General features: G+C 47.1%; 1 protein-coding gene across 1 annotated transcript in view; it reads right to left on the bottom strand.

Moving 5' to 3' along the window:
• The window catches only part of phf2 (PHD finger protein 2), a 207560-nt gene that overhangs the window by 160526 nt on the left and 24016 nt on the right, over positions 1–23018 (bottom strand). Inside the window, exons 2-3 of the mRNA XM_052474590.1 lie at positions 20680–20765; positions 6836–6947 (exon numbers count right to left, since the gene is read on the bottom strand). Of these exons, the coding sequence (XP_052330550.1) occupies positions 6836–6947; positions 20680–20765 (198 nt within the window). The remainder of the gene's footprint in view (positions 1–6835; positions 6948–20679; positions 20766–23018) is intronic.

The following is a 23018-nucleotide window of genomic DNA, read 5'->3' as shown; positions in this document are numbered from 1 at the left end:
GGGGTCTTTATCTACTGACCCAGAGTCAGATGGGGTCTTTATCTACTGACCCAGAGTCAGATGGGGTCTTTATCTACTGACCCAGAGTCAGATGAGGCCCTTTATCTACTGACCCAGAGTCAGATGGGGTCTTTATCTACTGACCCAGAGTCAGATGGGGTCTTTATCTACTGACCCAGAGTCAGATGAAGTCGTGGATACCATGTGTGTCCAGTATGAGGTGTTTTTTAACGGAGCGTTTGGAAAGGAGCAGTGGAGGGGTGTTGTTCCATGACCTGGGATTTCCTCAACTCCGCTCGGCGGTCCTTGTTCTGTGAGCTTGTGTGGCCTACCACTTCGCGGCTGAACCGGTGTTGCTCCGAGACGTTTCCACTTCACAGTAACAGCAGTTACAGTCGACCGGGGCAGCTCTTGCGTTAATCACAGTGCCAGTATACTCATCACTGTATCGAAACATTGGCTGGTCCTCATTCAAGTCCCAGAGGTCACTTCATTATGAAATGTTAGCTCCCAACTTACCAAACTTCAGAGTTAAAGTATTAAAACCATGGTTAACTCTAGAGGTCCCTCTGGTCTCCACCAATGTAGGTCTTCCTTTAGGTTTTAGTGGCTCCAATGGTTGGAATAACCTTGCAATGTTGATTCCCTGGTGCCACTCGGGAATTGTAGGACTCTGGTGTTAAATGAATGCATTGAGGATTGCAGGCGTTTCCGCTGATTGTAATGGTTATTTGTTGAGGTCGTGTCTTGTAAGTTGATTTGGAATATGTTCATTTTCTTGATAGTGAAAATGTTTGTCCTCAGAGCACCGATCTGAATGAGACCCTGGTCTCAAATCAGACACCCCTGAATAAATGAAAGTGAAAACATGCCAGATGTTCCTGATGGACAGTGGGCCCATAGCTGAACAGCTGTATTGGTGTCTTGTTCTTGATACCATGTCATGTTTAGTTTTTTGGGGGACTTATGTCCCATCTATGCGAATAGGGCTAAAATGAGCTAGTTAGCTAACCAACATCTGTAACAATGTATTTGTGTGTTTATTGGGCAAATGTATTTCTGTTTTCAACAAACATTTAGAGATGAAAAATAGCTTACATGTTGTCAATAGTCCTTTGAAGGTAAGCCAACCCGTCTGTTCTGCCCCAAAGTTGAACACGCTAAACAACCAGTGGCCACCTTTCTAGCTTGTTTTGAGATTCCTGTTTTGCATGTTATTTTGTCATTAACGCGTGTCACATATTATGGTTATTCTACCTTTATTTCAACAACAGACTTGAGACCAAGGTCTCTTTTACAGCTGGGCCCTGCGTATACATGTTTACACATACAGTTTAGGTACAATGATTAAGAAACTACACAAGACAAACAAAACCATCACAGATAACACAAACAAATACAGCAACAGATTACATTTACACAGGTTATTCCCCCTAACAGGTTATTCTACTAATAGGTTATTCCCCCTAACAGGTTATTCCCCCTAACAGGTTATTCCACTAACAGGTTATTCTACTAATAGGTTATTCCCCTAACAGGTTATTCCCCTAACAGGTTATTCCACTAACAGGTTATTCCCCTAACAGGTTATTCCCCTAACAGGTTATTCCCCTAACAGGTTATTCCCCTAACAGGTTATTCCCCCTAACAGGTTATTCCCTAACAGGTTATTCCCCTAACAGGTTATTCCCCTAACAGGTTATTCCCCTAACAGGTTATTCCCTAACAGGTTATTCCCTAACAGGTTATTCCCCTAACAGGTTATTCCCCTAACAGGTTATTCCACTAACAGGTTATTCCACTAACAGGTTATTCCCCTAACAGGTTATTCCCCTAACAGGTTATTCCCTAACAGGTTATTCTACTAACAGGTTATTCCCCTAACAGGTTATTCCCCTAACAGGTTATTCCCCTAACAGGTTATTCCACTAACAGGTTATTCTACTAACAGGTTATTCCCCTAACAGGTTATTCCCCTAACAGGTTATTCCCCTAACAGGTTATTCCCTAACAGGTTATTCCCCTAACAGGTTATCCCCTAACAGGTTATTCCCCTAACAGGTTATTCCCCTAACAGGTTATTCCCCCTAACAGGTTATTCCCCTAACAGGTTATTCCCTAACAGGCTATTCCCCTAACAGGCTATTCCCCCTAACATGTTATTCCCCTAACATGTTATTCCCCCTAACAGGTTCTTCCCCTAACAGGTTTTTCCCCTAACAGGTTATTCCCCTAACAGGTTATTCCCCTAACAGGTTATTCCCCTAACAGGTTATTACCCCTAACAGGTTATTCTACTAACAGGTTATTCCCTAACAGGTTATTCCCCTAACAGGTTATTCCACTAACAGGTTATTCCCTAACAGGTTATTACCCCTAACAGGTTATTTCCCCTAACAGGTTATTCCACTAACAGGTTATTCCCCTAACAGGTTATTCCCTAACAGGTTATTCCCCTAACAGGTTATTCCCCTAACAGGTTATTCCCTAACAGGTTAACAGGTTATTCCCCTAACAGGTTATTCTACTAACAGGTTATTCCCTAACATGTTATTCCCCTAACAGGTTATTCCCCTAAAAGGTTATTCTACTAACAGGTTATTCTACTAACAGGTTATTCCACTAACAGGTTATTCCACTAACAGGTCATTCCCTAACAGGTCATTCCCTAACAGGTCATTCCCCTAACAGGTCATTCCCTAACAGGTTATTCCCCCTAACGGGTTATTCCCCTAACGGGTTATTCCCTAACGGGTTATTCCCCTAACGGGTTATTCCCTAACGGGTTATTCCCCCTGACGGGTTATTCCCCTGACGGGTTATTCCCCTAACGGGTTATTCCCCCTAACGGGTTATTCCCCCTAACAGGTTATTCCCTAACAGGTTATTCCCCCTAACAGGTTATTCCCTAACAGGTTATTCCACTAACAGGTTATTCCACTAACAGGTTATTCCACTAACAGGTTATCCCCTAACAGGCTATTCCCTAACAGGTTATTCCCCTAACAGGTTATTCCCCCTAACAGGTTATTCCCCTAACAGGTTATTCCCCCTAACAGGTTATTCCCCTAACAGGTTATTCCACTAACAGGTTATTCCCCTAACAGGTTATTCTACTAACAGGTTATTCCACTAACAGGTTATTCCCTAACAGGTTATTCCCCACTAACAGGTTATTCCCCCTAACAGGTTATTCCACTAACAGGTTATTCCCCCTAACAGGTTATTCCCCTAACAGGTTATTCCCCTAACAGGTTATTCCCTAACAGGTTATATTCCCTAACAGGTTATTCCCCTAACAGGTTATATTCCCCTAACAGGTTATTCCCCTAACAGGTTATTCCCCTAACAGGTTATTCCCCTAACAGGTTATTTCCCTAACAGGTTATTCCCCTAACAGGTTATTCCCCTAACAGGTTATTCTCCTAACAGGTTATTGTGCTTACAGGTTATTCCCCCTAACAGGTTATTCCCCCTAACAGGTTATTCCCCTAACAGGTTATTCCACCTAACAGGTTATTCTACTAACAGGTTATTCTACTAACAGGTTATTCCACTAACAGGTTATTCCACTAACAGGTTATTCTCCACTAACAGGTTATTCCCCCCTAACAGGTTATTCCACTAACAGGTTATTCCCCTAACAGGTTATTCCCCTAACAGGTTATTCCCCTAACAGGTTATATTCCCCTAACAGGTTATTCCCCTAACAGGTTATATTCCCCTAACAGGTTATATTCCCTAACAGGTTATTCCCCTAACAGGTTATATTCCCCTAACAGGTTATTCCCCTAACAGGTTATTCCCCTAACAGGTTATATTCCCTAACAGGTTATTCCCTAACAGGTTATTCCCTAACAGGTTATTCTCCTAACAGGTTATTCTCCTAACAGGTTATTGTGCTTACAGGTTATTCCCCCTAACAGGTTATTCCCCTAACAGGTTATTCCCCTAACAGGTTATTCCCTAACAGGTTATTCCACTAACAGGTTATTCTCCACTAACAGGTTATTCTCCACTAACAGGTTATTCCCCCTAACAGGTTATTCCCCCTAACAGGTTATTCCCCCTAACAGGTTATTCCCCTAACAGGTTATTCCCCTAACAGGTTATATTCCCTAACAGGTTATATTCCCTAACAGGTTATATTCCCTAACAGGTTATATTCCCTAACAGGTTATATTCCCCTAACAGGTTATATTCCCTAACAGGTTATATTCCCCTAACAGGTTATTCCCCTAACAGGTTATTCCCTAACAGGTTATTCTCCTAACAGGTTATTGTGCTTACAGATTATTCCCCCTAACAGGTTATTCCCTAACAGGTTATTCCCTAACAGGTTATTCCCCTAACAGGTTATTCCCCTAACAGGTTATTCCCTAACAGGTTATTCTCCCTAACAGGTTATTCTCCCCTAACAGGTTATTCTCCCTAACAGGTTATTCCCCCTAACAGGTTATTCCCCCTAACAGGTTATTCCCCCTAACAGGTTATTCCCTAACAGGTTATATTCCCCTAACAGGTTATATTCCCCTAACAGGTTATATTCCCTAACAGGTTATATTCCCTAACAGGTTATTGTGCTTACAGGTTATTCCCCTAACAGGTTATTCCCCTAACAGGTTATTCCCTAACAGGTTGCCCCCTAACAGGTTGTCCCCTAACAGGTTGTCCCCTAACAGGTTATTCCCCCTAACAGGTTATTCCCCCTAACAGGTTATTCTACTAACAGGTTATTCCCCCTAACAGGTTATTCCCCCTAACAGGTTATTCCCCTAACAGGTTATTCCCCTAACAGGTTATTCCCCCTAACAGGTTATTCCCCTAACAGCACAAGAACATTACCTGAAACAGTTACAAGCAATACAAAAATAAACAATAAATATTTAAAATTGGAGACAGGGGGGATAAGAGTCATGTTTAAGTATCAGTTTGCAATATAAATATATTTTAATTGAGTTAATAAATCCGCATAGGAACTTGGTCTCTTTTTTGTTTTCTTGAGTAAGGCAGCTCCAAAATGCAGCCTAGCTCAGTGCTTTCTGTGGTGGTGGGGCAAGCCAGCAGAAAATACAGAGCGTTGCGCCGTGATTGGCTCAGTGTTCTGTCACTCATGGGGACACTATGTCACAGCCAAATCTAAGAGTAGAGCTCGAAAATTCAAGCCCCTTATGTGCTGCCATAGAAGTGCCCATCCAAGAAGGCTCAAGGTCATTGGTCACAGATAAAATGACATCAAATCACGTTTTATCTACAGTAGCTTTGGTTGGACAGACCATGTCAACATCATTATTTTGAAATCTTAGTCGACAATCTGCTGGCAAATTCCTTTTTAACCCTTGTCATATGAAGAGAAATAATGAAGAGAAATGATAGATAAAACGTACCGGTGCTCTTCGACCATAAACATTACACAATCGCGAATTAAACACTGAATTTGGAAGGAATCAGTGGCTAACTGCAAGCATTGTAAAGCTATCACTATCCTGCTATTCAATGGAGTGGGTGTCGGGTCCAAGTCTGGGTTTAAGGGTCTCTTTTCCAGGCTTAAAATTATAAAAATTCAACATTGGCTATGCTGTCAATCCACCATGATTTCTGCCGCTTTCAAAACAACTGGAAACGCAGAACTGGGAAATCTGATTTCATTGAGTTCAAGACAACTGGGAACTCAGAAAAAACTGGTCATCCAACTCATAATTGTCAGTTGGGAACTCGAGGCCTCTTTCTATAGCTCCGACCTGAAGATCACTGACGTCGTCATGATTCAACCTTATATCCTGTCAGATGTACTAGTTCAGCCTGATTATCCTGTCTGAGATGTATTAGTACAGCCTGATTATCCTGTCTGAGATGTATTAGTACAGCCTGATTATCCTGTCCTGAGATGTATTAGTACAGCCTGATTATCCTGTCTGAGATGTATTAGTACAGCCTGATTATCCTGTCTGAGATGTATTAGTACAGCCTGATTATCCTGTCTGATGTATTAGTACAGCCTGATTATCCTGTCTGAGATGTATTAGTACAGCCTGATTATCCTGTCTGAGATGTATTAGTACAGCCTGATTATCCTGTCTGAGATGTATTAGTACAGCCTGATTATCCTGTTCGATGTATTAGTACAGCCTGATTATCCTGTCTGATGTATTAGTACAGCCTGATTATCCTGTCTGAGATGTATTAGTACAGCCTGATTATCCTGTCTGAGATGTATTAGTACAGCCTGATTATCCTGTCTGAGATGTATTAGTACAGCCTGATGATCCTGTCTGAGATGTATTAGTACAGCCTGATTATCCTGTCTGAGATGTATTAGTACAGCCTGATTATCCTGTCTGAGATGTATTAGTACAGCCTGATTATCCTGTCTGAGATGTATTAGTACAGCCTGATTATCCTGTCTGAGATGTATTAGTACAGCCTGATTATCCTGTCTGAGATGTATTAGTACAGCCTGATGATCCTGTCTGAGATGTATTAGTACAGCCTGATTATCCTGTCTGAGATGTATTAGTACAGCCTGATGATCCTGTCTGAGATGTATTAGTACAGCCTGATTATCCTGTCTGAGATGTATTAGTACAGCCTGATTATCCTGTCTGAGATGTATTAGTACAGCCTGATTATCCTGTCTGAGATGTATTAGTACAGCCTGATTATCCTGTCTGAGATGTATTAGTACAGCCTGATTATCCTGTCTGAGATGTATTAGTACAGCCTGATTATCCTGTCTGAGATGTATTAGTACAGCCTGATTATCCTGTCTGATGTATTAGTACAGCCTGATTATCCTGTCTGAGATGTATTAGTAAACACACACACAGTTGTTTACCTGGGGAAGGTGCGACTGCGTAGCTCCTTGATGAACACCTGACTGCCGTTCTGAACAGCTTTGGTGTCTCCTCTCTGTCCCGTGTCGTGTTTATTTCTTTTCTTGTTTTTCACTAAAATAAAACAGAAATATTAACACACAAACACCAGCATTAGGAACAACAAAATATATGTACTGTGTACATGAGTCACGAATGAAACAACATCATAATCAGGGTCGTATTGACTAGACACCACAGGGTCCTATTGACTAGACACCACAGGGTCCTATTGACTAGACACCACAGGGTCCTATTGACTAGACACCACAGGGTCCTATTGACTAGACACCACAGGGTCCTATTGACTAGACACCACAGGGTCCTATTGACTCCCCACAGGGTCCTAGATTAGACACCACAGGGTGTATTAGACCCCCAGGGTCCTATTGACTAGACACCACAGGGTCCTATTAACTAGACACCACAGGGTCCTATTGACTAGACACCACAGGGTCCTATTGACTAGACCCCACAGGGTCCTATTGACTAGACCCCACAGGGTCCTATTGACTATTGACTAGACACCACAGGGTCCTATTGACTAGACACCACAGGGTCCTATTGACTAGACACCACAGGGTCCTATTGACTAGACAGGGTCCTATTGACTAGACACCCACAGGGTCCTATTGACTAGACACCACAGGGTCCTATTGACTAGACACCACAGGGTCCTATTGACTAGACACCACAGGGTCCTATTGACTAGACACCACAGGGTCCTATTGACTAGACACCACAGGGTCCTATTGACTAGACACCACAGGGTCCTATTGACTAGACACCACAGGGTCCTATTGACTAGACACCACAGGGTCCTATTGACTAGACACCACAGGGTCCTATTGACTAGACACCACAGGGTCCTATTGACTAGACACCACAGGGTCCTATTGACTAGACACCACAGGGTCCTATTGACTAGACACCACAGGGTCCTATTGACTAGACACCACAGGGTCCTATTGACTAGACACCACAGGGTCCTATTGACTAGACACCACAGGGTCCTATTGACTAGACACCACAGGGTCCTATTGACTAGACACCACAGGGTCCTATTGACTAGACACCACAGGGTCCTATTGACTAGACACCACAGGGTCCTATTGACTAGACACCACAGGGTCCTATTGACTAGACACCACAGGGTCCTATTGACTAGACACCACAGGGTCCTATTGACTAGACACCACAGGGTCCTATTGACTAGACACCACAGGGTCCTATTGACTAGACACCACAGGGTCCTATTGACTAGACACCACAGGGTCCTATTGACTAGACACCACAGGGTCCTATTGACTAGACACCACAGGGTCCTATTGACTAGACACCACAGGGTCCTATTGACTAGACACCACAGGGTCCTATTGACTAGACACCACAGGGTCCTATTGACTAGACACCACAGGGTCCTATTGACTAGACACCACAGGGTCCTATTGACTAGACACCACAGGGTCCTATTGACTAGACACCACAGGGTCCTATTGACTAGACACCACAGGGTCCTATTGACTAGACACCACAGGGTCCTATTGACTAGACACCACAGGGTCCTATTGACTAGACCCACAGGGTCCTATTGACTAGACACCACAGGGTCCTATTGACTAGACCCCACAGGGTCCTATTGACTAGACCCACAGGGTCCTATTGACTAGACACCACAGGGTCCTATTGACTAGACACCACAGGGTCCTATTGACTAGACACCACAGGGTCCTATTGACTAGACACCACAGGGTCCTATTGACTAGACACCACAGGGTCCTATTGACTAGACACCACAGGGTCCTATTGACTAGACACCACAGGGTCCTATTGACTAGACACCACAGGGTCCTATTGACTAGACACCACAGGGTCCTATTGACTAGACACCACAGGGTCCTATTGACTAGACACCACAGGGTCCTATTGACTAGACACCACAGGGTCCTATTGACTAGACACCACAGGGTCCTATTGACTAGACACCACAGGGTCCTATTGACTAGACCCCACAGGGTCCTATTGACTAGACACCACAGGGTCCTATTGACTAGACACCACAGGGTCCTATTGACTAGACACCACAGGGTCCTATTGACTAGACACCACAGGGTCCTATTGACTAGACACCACAGGGTCCTATTGACTAGACCCCACAGGGTCCTATTGACTAGACCCCACAGGGTCCTATTGACTAGACACCACAGGGTCCTATTGACTAGACCCCACAGGGTCCTATTGACTAGACACCACAGGGTCCTATTGACTAGACACCACAGGGTCCTATTGACTAGACCCCACAGGGTCCTATTGACTAGACACCACAGGGTCCTATTGACTAGACACCACAGGGTCCTATTGACTAGACACCACAGGGTCCTATTGACTAGACACCACAGGGTCCTATTGACTAGACCCCACAGGGTCCTATTGACTAGACCCCACAGGGTCCTATTGACTAGACCCCACAGGGTCCTATTGACTAGACACCACAGGGTCCTATTGACTAGACCCCACAGGGTCCTATTGACTAGACACCACAGGGTCCTATTGACTAGACACCACAGGGTCCTATTGACTAGACCCCACAGGGTCCTATTGACTAGACCCCACAGGGTCCTATTGACTAGACACCACAGGGTCCTATTGACTAGACCCCACAGGGTCCTATTGACTAGACCCCACAGGGTCCTATTGACTAGACACCACAGGGTCCTATTGACTAGACCCCACAGGGTCCTATTGACTAGACCCCACAGGGTCCTATTGACTAGACCCCACAGGGTCCTATTGACTAGACCCCACAGGGTCCTATTGACTAGACCCCACAGGGTCCTATTGACTAGACACCACAGGGTCCTATTGACTAGACCCCACAGGGTCCTATTGACTAGACACCACAGGGTCCTATTGACTAGACACCACAGGGTCCTATTGACTAGACACCACAGGGTCCTATTGACTAGACACCACAGGGTCCTATTGACTAGACACCACAGGGTCCTATTGACTAGACCCCACAGGGTCCTATTGACTAGACACCACAGGGTCCTATTGACTAGACACCACAGGGTCCTATTGACTAGACACCACAGGGTCCTATTGACTAGACACCACAGGGTCCTATTGACTAGACACCACAGGGTCCTATTGACTAGACACCACAGGGTCCTATTGACTAGACACCACAGGGTCCTATTGACTAGACACCACAGGGTCCTATTGACTAGACACCACAGGGTCCTATTGACTAGACACCACAGGGTCCTATTGACTAGACACCACAGGGTCCTATTGACTAGACACCACAGGGTCCTATTGACTAGACACCACAGGGTCCTATTGACTAGACACCACAGGGTCCTATTGACTAGACACCACAGGGTCCTATTGACTAGACACCACAGGGTCCTATTGACTAGACCCCACAGGGTCCTATTGACTAGACCCCACAGGGTCCTATTGACTAGACACCACAGGGTTAGGGTCCTATTGACTAGACACCAAACAGGGTCCTATTGACTAGACACCACAGGGTCCTATTGACTAGACACCACAGGGTCCTATTGACTAGACCCCACAGGGTCCTATTGACTAGACCCCACAGGGTCCTATTGACTAGACACCACAGGGTTAGGGTCCTACTGACTAGACCCCACAGGGTCCTATTGACTAGACCCCACAGGTTTAGGGTCCTATTGACTAGACCCCACAGGGTCATATTGACTAGACACCACAGGGTCCTATTGACTAGACACCACAGGGTCCTATTGACTAGACACCACAGGGTCCTATTGACTAGACCCCACAGGGTCCTATTGACTAGACCCCACAGGGTCCTATTGACTAGACACCACAGGGTCCTATTGACTAGACACCACAGGGTCCTATTGACTAGACACCACAGGGTCCTATTGACTAGACCCCACAGGGTCCTATTGACTAGACACCACAGGGTCCTATTGACTAGACACCACACAGGGTCCTATTGACTAGACACCACAGGGTCCTATTGACTAGATACCACAGGGTCCTATTGACTAGACACCACAGGGTCCTATTGACTAGACACCACAGGGTCCTATTGACTAGACACCACAGGGTCCTATTGACTAGACACCACAGGGTCCTATTGACTAGACACCACAGGGTCCTATTGACTAGACCCCACAGGGTCCTATTGACTAGACCCCACAGGGTCCTATTGACTAGACACCACAGGGTCCTATTGACTAGACACCACAGGGTCCTATTGACTAGACACCACAGGGTCCTATTGACTAGACCCCACAGGGTCCTATTGACTAGACCCCACAGGGTCCTATTGACTAGACCCCACAGGGTCCTATTGACTAGACACCACAGGGTCCTATTGACTAGACACCACAGGGTTAGGGTCCTATTGACTAGACCCCAAACAACATCATAATCAGGGTCCTATTGACTAGACACCACAGGGTCCTATTGACTAGACACCACAGGGTCCTATTGACTAGACCCCACAGGGTCCTATTGACTAGACACCACAGGGTCCTATTGACTAGACACCACAGGGTCCTATTGACTAGACACCACAGGGTCCTATTGACTAGACACCACAGGGTCCTATTGACTAGACACCACAGGGTCCTATTGACTAGACACCACAGGGTCCTATTGACTAGACACCACAGGGTCCTATTGACTAGACACCACAGGGTCCTATTGACTAGACCCCACAGGGTCCTATTGACTAGACACCACAGGGTCCTATTGACTAGACACCACAGGGTCCTATTGACTAGACACCACAGGGTCCTATTGACTAGACACCACAGGGTCCTATTGACTAGACACCACAGGGTCCTATTGACTAGACACCACAGGGTCCTATTGACTAGACACCACAGGGTCCTATTGACTAGACACCACAGGGTCCTATTGACTAGACACCACAGGGTTAGGGTCCTATTGACTAGACACCACAGGGTCCTATTGACTAGACACCACAGGGTCCTATTGACTAGACACCACAGGGTCCTATTGACTAGACACCACAGGGTCCTATTGACTAGACACCACAGGGTCCTATTGACTAGACACCACAGGGTCCTATTGACTAGACACCACAGGGTCCTATTGACTAGACACCACAGGGTCCTATTGACTAGACACCACAGGGTCCTATTGACTAGACACCACAGGGTCCTATTGACTAGACACCACAGGGTCCTATTGACTAGACACCACAGGGTCCTATTGACTAGACACCACAGGGTCCTATTGACTAGACACCACAGGGTCCTTTGACTAGGGGTCCTATTGACTAGACACCACAGGGTCCTATTGACTAGACACCACAGGGTCCTATTGACTAGACACCACAGGGTTAGGGTCCTATTGACTAGACCCCACAGGGTCCTATTGACTAGACCCCACAGGGTCCTATTGACTAGACCCCACAGGGTCCTATTGACTAGACACCACAGGGTCCTATTGACTAGACACCACAGGGTCCTATTGACTAGACACCACAGGGTCCTATTGACTAGACCCCACAGGGTCCTATTGACTAGACACCACAGGGTTAGGGTCCTATTGACTAGACACCACAGGGTCCTATTGACTAGACCCCACAGGGTCCTATTGACTAGACCCCACAGGGTCCTATTGACTAGACCCCACAGGGTCCTATTGACTAGACACCACAGGGTTAGGGGGTCCTATTGACTAGACACCACAGGGTCCTATTGACTAGACACCACAGGGTCCTATTGACTAGACACCACAGGGTCCTATTGACTAGACACCACAGGGTTAGGGTCCTATTGACTAGACCCCACAGGGTCCTATTGACTAGACACCACAGGGTCCTATTGACTAGACACCACAGGGTCCTATTGACTAGACACCACAGGGTCCTATTGACTAGACCCACAGGGTCCTATTGACTAGACACCACAGGGTCCTATTGACTAGACACCACAGGGTCCTATTGACTAGACACCACAGGGTCCTATTGACTAGACACCACAGGGTCCTATTGACTAGACACCACAGGGTCCTATTGACTAGACCCACAGGGTCCTATTGACTAGACCCACAGGGTCCTATTGACTAGACACCACAGGGTCCTATTGACTAGACACCACAGGGTCCTATTGACTAGACACCACAGGGTCCTATTGACTAGACACCACAGGGTCCTATTGACTAGACACCACAGGGTCCTATTGACTAGACACCACAGGGTCCTATTGACTAGACACCACAGGGTCCTATTGACTAGACACCACAGGGTCCTATTGACTAGACACCACAGGGTCCTATTGACTAGACACCACAGGGTCCTATTGACTAGACACCACAGGGTCCTATTGACTAGACACCACAGGGTTAGGGTCCTATTGACTAGACACCACAGGGTCCTATTGACTAGACACCACAGGGTCCTATTGACTAGACACCACAGGGTCCTATTGACTAGACACCACAGGGTCCTATTGACTAGACACCACAGGGTCCTATTGACTAGACACCACAGGGTCCTATTGACTAGACACCACAGGGTCCTATTGACTAGACACCACAGGGTCCTATTGACTAGACACCACAGGGTCCTATTGACTAGACACCACAGGGTCCTATTGACTAGACCCCACAGGGTCCTATTGACTAGACACCACAGGGTCCTATTGACTAGACACCACAGGGTCCTATTGACTAGACACCACAGGGTCCTATTGACTAGACACCACAGGGTCCTATTGACTAGACACCACAGGGTCCTATTGACTAGACCCACAGGGTCCTATTGACTAGACACCACAGGGTTAGGGTCCTATTGACTAGACACCACAGGGTCCTATTGACTAGACACCACAGGGTCCTATTGACTAGACACCACAGGGTCCTATTGACTAGACACCACAGGGTCCTATTGACTAGACACCACAGGGTCCTATTGACTAGACACCACAGGGTCCTATTGACTAGACACCACAGGGTCCTATTGACTAGACACCACAGGGTTAGGGGTCCTATTGACTAGACACCACAGGGTTATAATCAGGGGTCCTATTGACTAGACACCACAGGGTCCTATTGACTAGACACCACAGGGTCCTATTGACTAGACCCACAGGGTCCTATTGACTAGACACCACAGGGTTAGGGGGTCCTATTGACTAGACACCACAGGGTCCTATTGACTAGACACCACAGGGTCCTATTGACTAGACACCACAGGGTCCTATTGACTAGACACCACAGGGTCCTATTGACTAGACACCACAGGGTCCTATTGACTAGACACCACAGGGTCCTATTGACTAGACACCACAGGGTCCTATTGACTAGACACCACAGGGTTAGGGTCTATTGACTAGACACCACAGGGTCCTATTGACTAGACACCACAGGGTCCTATTGACTAGACACCACAGGGTCCTATTGACTAGACACCACAGGGTCCTATTGACTAGACCCCACAGGGTCCTATTGACTAGACCCCACAGGGTCCTATTGACTAGACCCCACAGGGTCCTATTGACTAGACCCCACAGGGTCCTATTGACTAGACACCACAGGGTCCTATTGACTAGACCCCACAGGGTCCTATTGACTAGACACCACAGGGTCCTATTGACTAGACACCACAGGGTCCTATTGACTAGACACCACAGGGTCCTATTGACTAGACACCACAGGGTCCTATTGACTAGACACCACAGGGGTCCTATTGACTAGGGGTCCTATTGACTAGACCCCACAGGGTCCTATTGACTAGACACCACAGGGTCCTATTGACTAGACACCACAGGGTCCTATTGACTAGACACCACAGGGTCCTATTGACTAGACCCCACAGGGTCCTATTGACTAGACCCCACAGGGTCCTATTGACTAGACACCACAGGGTCCTATTGACTAGACACCACAGGGTCCTATTGACTAGACACCACAGGGTCCTATTGACTAGACACCACAGGGTCCTATTGACTAGACACCACAGGGTCCTATTGACTAGACACCACAGGGTCCTATTGACTAGACACCACAGGGTCCTATTGACTAGACACCACAGGGTCCTATTGACTAGACACCACAGGGTCCTATTGACTAGACCCCACAGGGTCCTATTGACTAGACACCACAGGGTCCTATTGACTAGACACCACAGGGTCCTATTGACTAGACACCACAGGGTCCTATTGACTAGACACCACAGGGTCCTATTGACTAGACACCACAGGGTCCTATTGACTAGACCCCACAGGGTTAGGGTCCTATTGACTAGACACCACAGGGTTAGGGTCCTATTGACTAGACACCACAGGGTCCTATTGACTAGACACCACAGGGTCCTATTGACTAGACCCCACAGGGTCCTATTGACTAGACCCCACAGGGTCCTATTGACTAGACCCCACAGGGTCCTATTGACTAGACACCACAGGGTCCTATTGACTAGACACCACAGGGTCCTATTGACTAGACACCACAGGGTCCTATTGACTAGACACCACAGGGTCCTATTGACTAGACACCACAGGGTCCTATTGACTAGACACCACAGGGTCCTATTGACTAGACACCACAGGGTCCTATTGACTAGACCCCACAGGGTCCTATTGACTAGACACCACAGGGTCCTATTGACTAGACACCACAGGGTCCTATTGACTAGACACCACAGGGTCCTATTGACTAGACACCACAGGGTCCTATTGACTAGACACCACAGGGTCCTATTGACTAGACACCACAGGGTCCTATTGACTAGACACCACAGGGTCCTATTGACTAGACACCACAGGGTCCTATTGACTAGACACCACAGGGTCCTATTGACTAGACACCACAGGGTCCTATTGACTAGACACCACAGGGTCCTATTGACTAGACACCACAGGGTCCTATTGACTAGACACCACAGGGTCCTATTGACTAGACACCACAGGGTCCTATTGACTAGACACCACAGGGTCCTATTGACTAGACACCACAGGGTCCTATTGACTAGACACCACAGGGTCCTATTGACTAGACACCACAGGGTCCTATTGACTAGACACCACAGGGTCCTATTGACTAGACACCACAGGGTCCTATTGACTAGACACCACAGGGTCCTATTGACTAGACACCACAGGGTCCTATTGACTAGACACCACAGGGTCCTATTGACTAGACACCACAGGGTCCTATTGACTAGACACCACAGGGTCCTATTGACTAGACACCACAGGGTCCTATTGACTAGACACCACAGGGTCCTATTGACTAGACCCACAGGGTCCTATTGACTAGACCCCACAGGGTCCTATTGACTAGACCCCACAGGGTCCTATTGACTAGACACCACAGGGTCCTATTGACTAGACACCACAGGGTCCTATTGACTAGACACCACAGGGTCCTATTGACTAGACACCACAGGGTCCTATTGACTAGACACCACAGGGTCCTATTGACTAGACACCACAGGGTCCTATTGACTAGACACCACAGGGTCCTATTGACTAGACACCACAGGGTCCTATTGACTAGACACCACAGGGTCCTATTGACTAGACACCACAGGGTCCTATTGACTAGACACCACAGGGTCCAATTGACTAGACACCACAGGGTCCTATTGACTAGACACCACAGGGTCCTATTGACTAGACACCACAGGGTCCTATTGACTAGACACCACAGGGTCCTATTGACTAGACCCCACAGGGTTAGGGTCCTATTGACTAGACACCACAGGGTTAGGGTCCTATTGACTAGACACCACAGGGTCCTATTGACTAGACACCACAGGGGGTCCTATTGACTAGACCCCACAGGGTCCTATTGACTAGACACCACAGGGTCCTATTGACTAGACACCACAGGGTCCTATTGACTAGACACCACAGGGTTAGGGTCCTATTGACTAGACACCACAGGGTCCTATTGACTAGACACCACAGGGTTAGGGTCCTATTGACTAGACACCACAGGGTTAGGGTCCTATTGACTAGACACCACAGGGTCCTATTGACTAGACACCACAGGGTCCTATTGACTAGACACCACAGGGTCCTATTGACTAGACACCACAGGGTCCTATTGACTAGACCCCACAGGGTCCTATTGACTAGACCCCACAGGGTCCTATTGACTAGACCCCACAGGGTCCTATTGACTAGACACCACAGGGTCCTATTGACTAGACACCACAGGGTCCTATTGACTAGACCCCACAGGGTCCTATTGACTAGACCCCACAGGGTCCTATTGACTAGACACCACAGGGTCCTATTGACTAGACCCCACAGGGTCCTATTGACTAGACACCACAGGGTCCTATTGACTAGACCCCACAGGGTCCTATTGACTAGACACCACAGGGTTAGGGTCCTATTGACTAGACCCCACAGGGTCCTATTGACTAGACACCACAGGGTCCTATTGACTAGACACCACAGGGTTAGGGTCCTATTGACTAGACACCACAGGGTCCTATTGACTAGACACCACAGGGTCCTATTGACTAGACCCCACAGGGTCCTATTGACTAGACCCCACAGGGTCCTATTGGACCCCACAGGGTCCTATTGACTAGACCCCACAGGGTCCTATTGACTAGACCCCACAGGGTCCTATTGACTAGACACCACAGGGTCCTATTGACTAGACACCACAGGGTCCTATTGACTAGACACCACAGGGTCCTATTGACTAGACACCACAGGGTCCTATTGACTAGACCCCACAGGGTCCTATTGACTAGACCCCACAGGGTCCTATTGACTAGACCCCACAGGGTCCTATTGACTAGACCCCACAGGGTCCTATTGACTAGACCCCACAGGGTCCTATTGACTAGACCCCACAGGGTCCTATTGACTAGACACCACAGGGTTAGGGTCCTATTGACTAGACACCACAGGGTCCTATTGACTAGACACCACAGGGTCCTATTGACTAGACATCACAGGGTCCTATTGACTAGACCCCACAGGGTTAGGGTCCTATTGACTAGACACCACAGGGTCCTATTGACTAGACACCACAGGGTCCTATTGACTAGACACCACAGGGTCCTATTGACTAGACACCACAGGGTCCTATTGACTAGACACCACAGGGTCCTATTGACTAGACACCACAGGGTCCTATTGACTAGACCCCACAGGGTCCTATTGACTAGACCCCACAGGGTCCTATTGACTAGACCCCACAGGGTCCTATTGACTAGACCCCACAGGGTCCTATTGACTAGACACCACAGGGTCCTATTGACTAGACACCACAGGGTTAGGGTCCTATTGACTAGACACCACAGGGTCCTATTGACTAGACACCACAGGGTCCTATTGACTAGACACCACAGGGTCCTATTGACTAGACCCCACAGGGTCCTATTGACTAGACCCCACAGGGTCCTATTGACTAGACACCACAGGGTCCTATTGACTAGACACCACAGGGTCCTATTGACTAGACACCACAGGGTTAGGGTCCTATTGACTAGACACCACAGGGTCCTATTGACTAGACCCCACAGGGTCCTATTGACTAGACCCCACAGGGTCCTATTGACTAGACCCCACAGGGTCCTATTGACTAGACACCACAGGGTCCTTTTGACTAGACCCCACAGGGTCCTATTGACTAGACCCCACAGGGTCCTATTGACTAGACACCACAGGGTCCTATTGACTAGACACCACAGGGTCCTATTGACTAGACACCACAGGGTTAGGGTCCTATTGACTAGACCCCACAGGGTTAGGGCCAAGAAACTCTTGTCTTATTGGCTACGGTGTGCACTAATTAATGAAACCCTGTGTAGTGTCAGCCTGGAGGACTAGAGTAGGTATGACAGGACTAGAGTAGGTATGACAGGACTAGAGTAGGTATGACAGGACTAGAGTAGGTATGACAGGACTAGAGTAGGTGTGACAGGACTAGAGTAGGTGTGACAGGACTAGAGTAGGTATGACAGGACTAGAGTAGGTATGACAGGACTAGAGTAGGTATGACAGGACTAGAGTAGGTATGACAGGACTAGAGTAGGTGTGACAGGACTAGAGTAGGTATGACAGGACTAGAGTAGGTATGACAGGACTAGAGTAGGTGTGACAGGACTAGAGTAGGTATGACAGGACTAGAGTAGGTGTGACAGGACTAGAGTAGGTGTGACAGGACTAGAGTAGGTGTGACAGGACTAGAGTAGGTGTGACAGGACTAGAGTAGGTGTGACAGGACTAGAGTAGGTATGACAGGACTAGAGTAGGTGTGACAGGACTAGAGTAGGTATGACAGGACTAGAGTAGGTGTGACAGGACTAGAGTAGGTGTGACAGGACTAGAGTAGGTGTGACAGGACTAGAGTAGGTATGACAGGACTAGAGTAGGTATGACAGGACTAGAGTAGGTATGACAGGACTAGAGTAGGTATGACAGGACTAGAGTAGGTATGACAGGACTAGAGTAGGTGTGACAGGACTAGAGTAGGTATGACAGGACTAGAGTAGGTATGACAGGACTAGAGTAGGTATGACAGGACTAGAGTAGGTATGACAGGACTAGAGTAGGTATGACAGGACTAGAGTAGGTATGACAGGACTAGAGTAGGTATGACAGGACTAGAGTAGGTGTGACAGGACTAGAGTAGGTGTGACAGGACTAGAGTAGGTATGACAGGACTAGAGTAGGTATGACAGGACTAGAGTAGGTGTGACAGGACTAGAGTAGGTGTGACAGGACTAGAGTAGGTGTGACAGGACTAGAGTAGGTATGACAGGACTAGAGTAGGTATGACAGGACTAGAGTAGGTATGACAGGACTAGAGTAGGTGTGACAGGACTAGAGTAGGTGTGACAGGACTAGAGTAGGTGTGACAGGACTAGAGTAGGTGTGACAGGACTAGAGTAGGTGTGACAGGACTAGAGTAGGTGTGACAGGACTAGAGTAGGTGTGACAGGACTAGAGTAGGTGTGACAGGACTAGAGTAGGTATGACAGGACTAGAGTAGGTGTGACAGGACTAGAGTAGGTATGACAGGACTAGAGTAGGTGTGACAGGACTAGAGTAGGTATGACAGGACTAGAGTAGGTATGACAGGACTAGAGTAGGTATGACAGGACTAGAGTAGGTATGACAGGACTAGAGTAGGTGTGACAGGACTAGAGTAGGTATGACAGGACTAGAGTAGGTATGACAGGACTAGAGTAGGTATGACAGGACTAGAGTAGGTGTGACAGGACTAGAGTAGGTGTGACAGGACTAGAGTAGGTGTGACAGGACTAGAGTAGGTATGACAGGACTAGAGTAGGTATGACAGGACTAGAGTAGGTATGACAGGACTAGAGTAGGTATGACAGGACTAGAGTAGGTATGACAGGACTAGAGTAGGTATGACAGGACTAGAGTAGGTATGACAGGACTAGAGTAGGTATGACAGGACTAGAGTAGGTGTGACAGGACTAGAGTAGGTGTGACAGGACTAGAGTAGGTATGACAGGACTAGAGTAGGTGTGACAGGACTAGAGTAGGTATGACAGGACTAGAGTAGGTGTGACAGGACTAGAGTAGGTGTGACAGGACTAGAGTAGGTATGACAGGACTAGAGTAGGTATGACAGGACTAGAGTAGGTATGACAGGACTAGAGTAGGTATGACAGGACTAGAGTAGGTATGACAGGACTAGAGTACGTATGACAGGACTAGAGTATGTATGACAGGACTAGAGTAGGTGTGACAGGACTAGAGTAGGTATGACAGGACTAGAGTAGGTATGACAGGACTAGAGTAGGTATGACCGAGAGAAGGACAGAAAGACCTACTGGTGGATTTTCCATCTGTCTTCTCACAGTTGGGACAGTGGTAGATGTCAATGTCTGGAGCCTCGTCCTCATCCACACCAACACAGCTGGAACACACAGAGAAATAGATTGGCTATATAACTTAACACAGCTGAAACAACAGACAGAAATACTGTTGGCTTGCTCTTCAAGAAATGCTGGCGGCCATGACAGAAGACAAAACTTGAGTTGGCTTGGGGGTGTGGTTTGATGTGGGTGTTTCTTGGGCGTGTCCTTGCCTCCACCAAGACACGCCCCTCTGTCAGAACCTTTCCGGCAGCATTTTTCCCCTCCCACTCAATCACAACAAACAAACCTCCGGCTCAGTTCAATAACTACAGGCAGATTTATGGTGAGATGTCGGAGGAAGCTTTGAATAGGTCAGTAGCCTACAGAGTAATATGAGAAGAACGCAATCGCTGAATTGATTTAGATATTGATAGATATAGATATTTAGATATAATACCTAAAGTTGCATTACAAAAGTATTTTGAAGTGTTTTGTGAAAGTAGTCATACCCCTGGACTTATTACACACCTTGTTGTGTTACAGTCTGAAATGAAAACAGCTTTCCCCCTCAATTTACCCTAACCAGCCTGATCACCATATAATGTCCAGGGTATAACCTAGCCTGATGGAACCAGCCTGATCACCATATAATGTCCAGGGTATAACCTAGCCTGGTAGAACCAGTCTGATCACCATATAATGTCCAGGGTATAGCCTAGCCTGGTAGAACCAGTCTGATCACCATATAATGTCCAGGGTATAACCTAGCCTGGCGGGAACCAGCCTGATCACCATATAATGTCCAGGGTATATCCTGCCTGGTACCAGCCTGATCACCATATAATGTCCAGGGTATAACCTAGCCTGGTAGAACCAGCCTGATCACCATATAATGTCCAGGGTATAACCTAGCCTGGTATAACCAGCCTGATCACCATATAATGTCCAGGGTATAACCTAGCCTGGTGGAACCAGCCTGATCACCATATAATGTCCAGGGTATAACCTAGCCTGGTATAACCAGCCTGATCACCATATAATGTCCAGGGTATAACCTAGCCTGGTGGAACCAGCCTGATCACCATATAATGTCCAGGGTATAGCCTAGCCTGGTGGAACCAGCCTGATCACCATATAATGTCCAGGGTATAACCTAGCCTGATCACTATATAATGTCCAGGGTATAACCTAGCCTGGTATAACCAGCCTGATCACCATATAATGTCCAGGGTATAACCTAGCCTGGTGGAACCAGCCTGATCACCATATAATGTCCAGGGTATAACCTAGCCTGGTGGGAACCAGCCTGATCACCATATAATGTCCAGGGTATAACCTAGCCTGGTATAACCAGCCTGATCACCATATAATGTCCAGGGTATAACCTAGACTGGTATAACCAGCCTGATCACCATATAATGTCCAGGGTATAACCTAGCCTGGTATAACCAGCCTGATCACCATATAATGTCCAGGGTATAACCTAGCCTGGTGGAACCAGCCTGATCACTGTGTTCACTATATGTCCAGGGTATATCCTAGCCTGGTAGAACCAGCCTGATCACCATATAATATCCAGGGTATAACCTAGCCTGGTAGAACCAGCCTGATCACCATATAATGTCCAGGGTATATCCTAGCCTGGTAGAACCAGCCTGATCACCATATAATGTCCAGGGTATAACCTAGCCTGGTAGAACCAGCCTGATCATCATATAATGTCCAGGGTATAACCTAGCCTGGTATAACCAGTCTGATCACCATATAATGACCAGGGTATAACCTAGCCTGGTGGAACCAGCCTGATCACTGTGTTCACTATATAATGTCCAGGGTATATCCTAGCCTGGTAGAACCAGCCTGATCACCATATAATGTCCAGGGTATAACCTAGCCTGGTAGAACCAGCCTGATCACCATATAATGTCCAGGGTATAACCTAGCCTGGTAGAACCAGCCTGATCACCATATAATGTCCAGGGTATAACCTAGCCTGGTATAACCAGCCTGATCACCATATAATGTCCAGGGTATAACCTAGCCTGGTGGAACCAGCCTGATCACCATATAATGTCCAGGGTATAACCTAGCCTGGTATAACCAGCCTGATCAATATAATGTCCAGGGTATAACCTAGCCTGGTGTGAACCAGCCTGATCACCATATAATGTCCAGGGTATAACCTAGCCTGGTATAACCAGCCTGATCACCATATAATGTCCAGGGTATAACCTAGCCTGGTAGAACCAGTCTGATCACCATATAATGTCCAGGGTATAACCTAGCCTGGTATAACCAGCCTGATCACCATA

The sequence above is a fragment of the Oncorhynchus keta genome, chromosome 21 (assembly GCF_023373465.1).
Source record: "Oncorhynchus keta strain PuntledgeMale-10-30-2019 chromosome 21, Oket_V2, whole genome shotgun sequence".
Classification (NCBI taxonomy): domain Eukaryota; kingdom Metazoa; phylum Chordata; class Actinopteri; order Salmoniformes; family Salmonidae; genus Oncorhynchus; species Oncorhynchus keta.
Note: the sequence above shows the minus strand (reverse complement) of the source record. Positions and strands in the feature narration are given on the sequence as shown.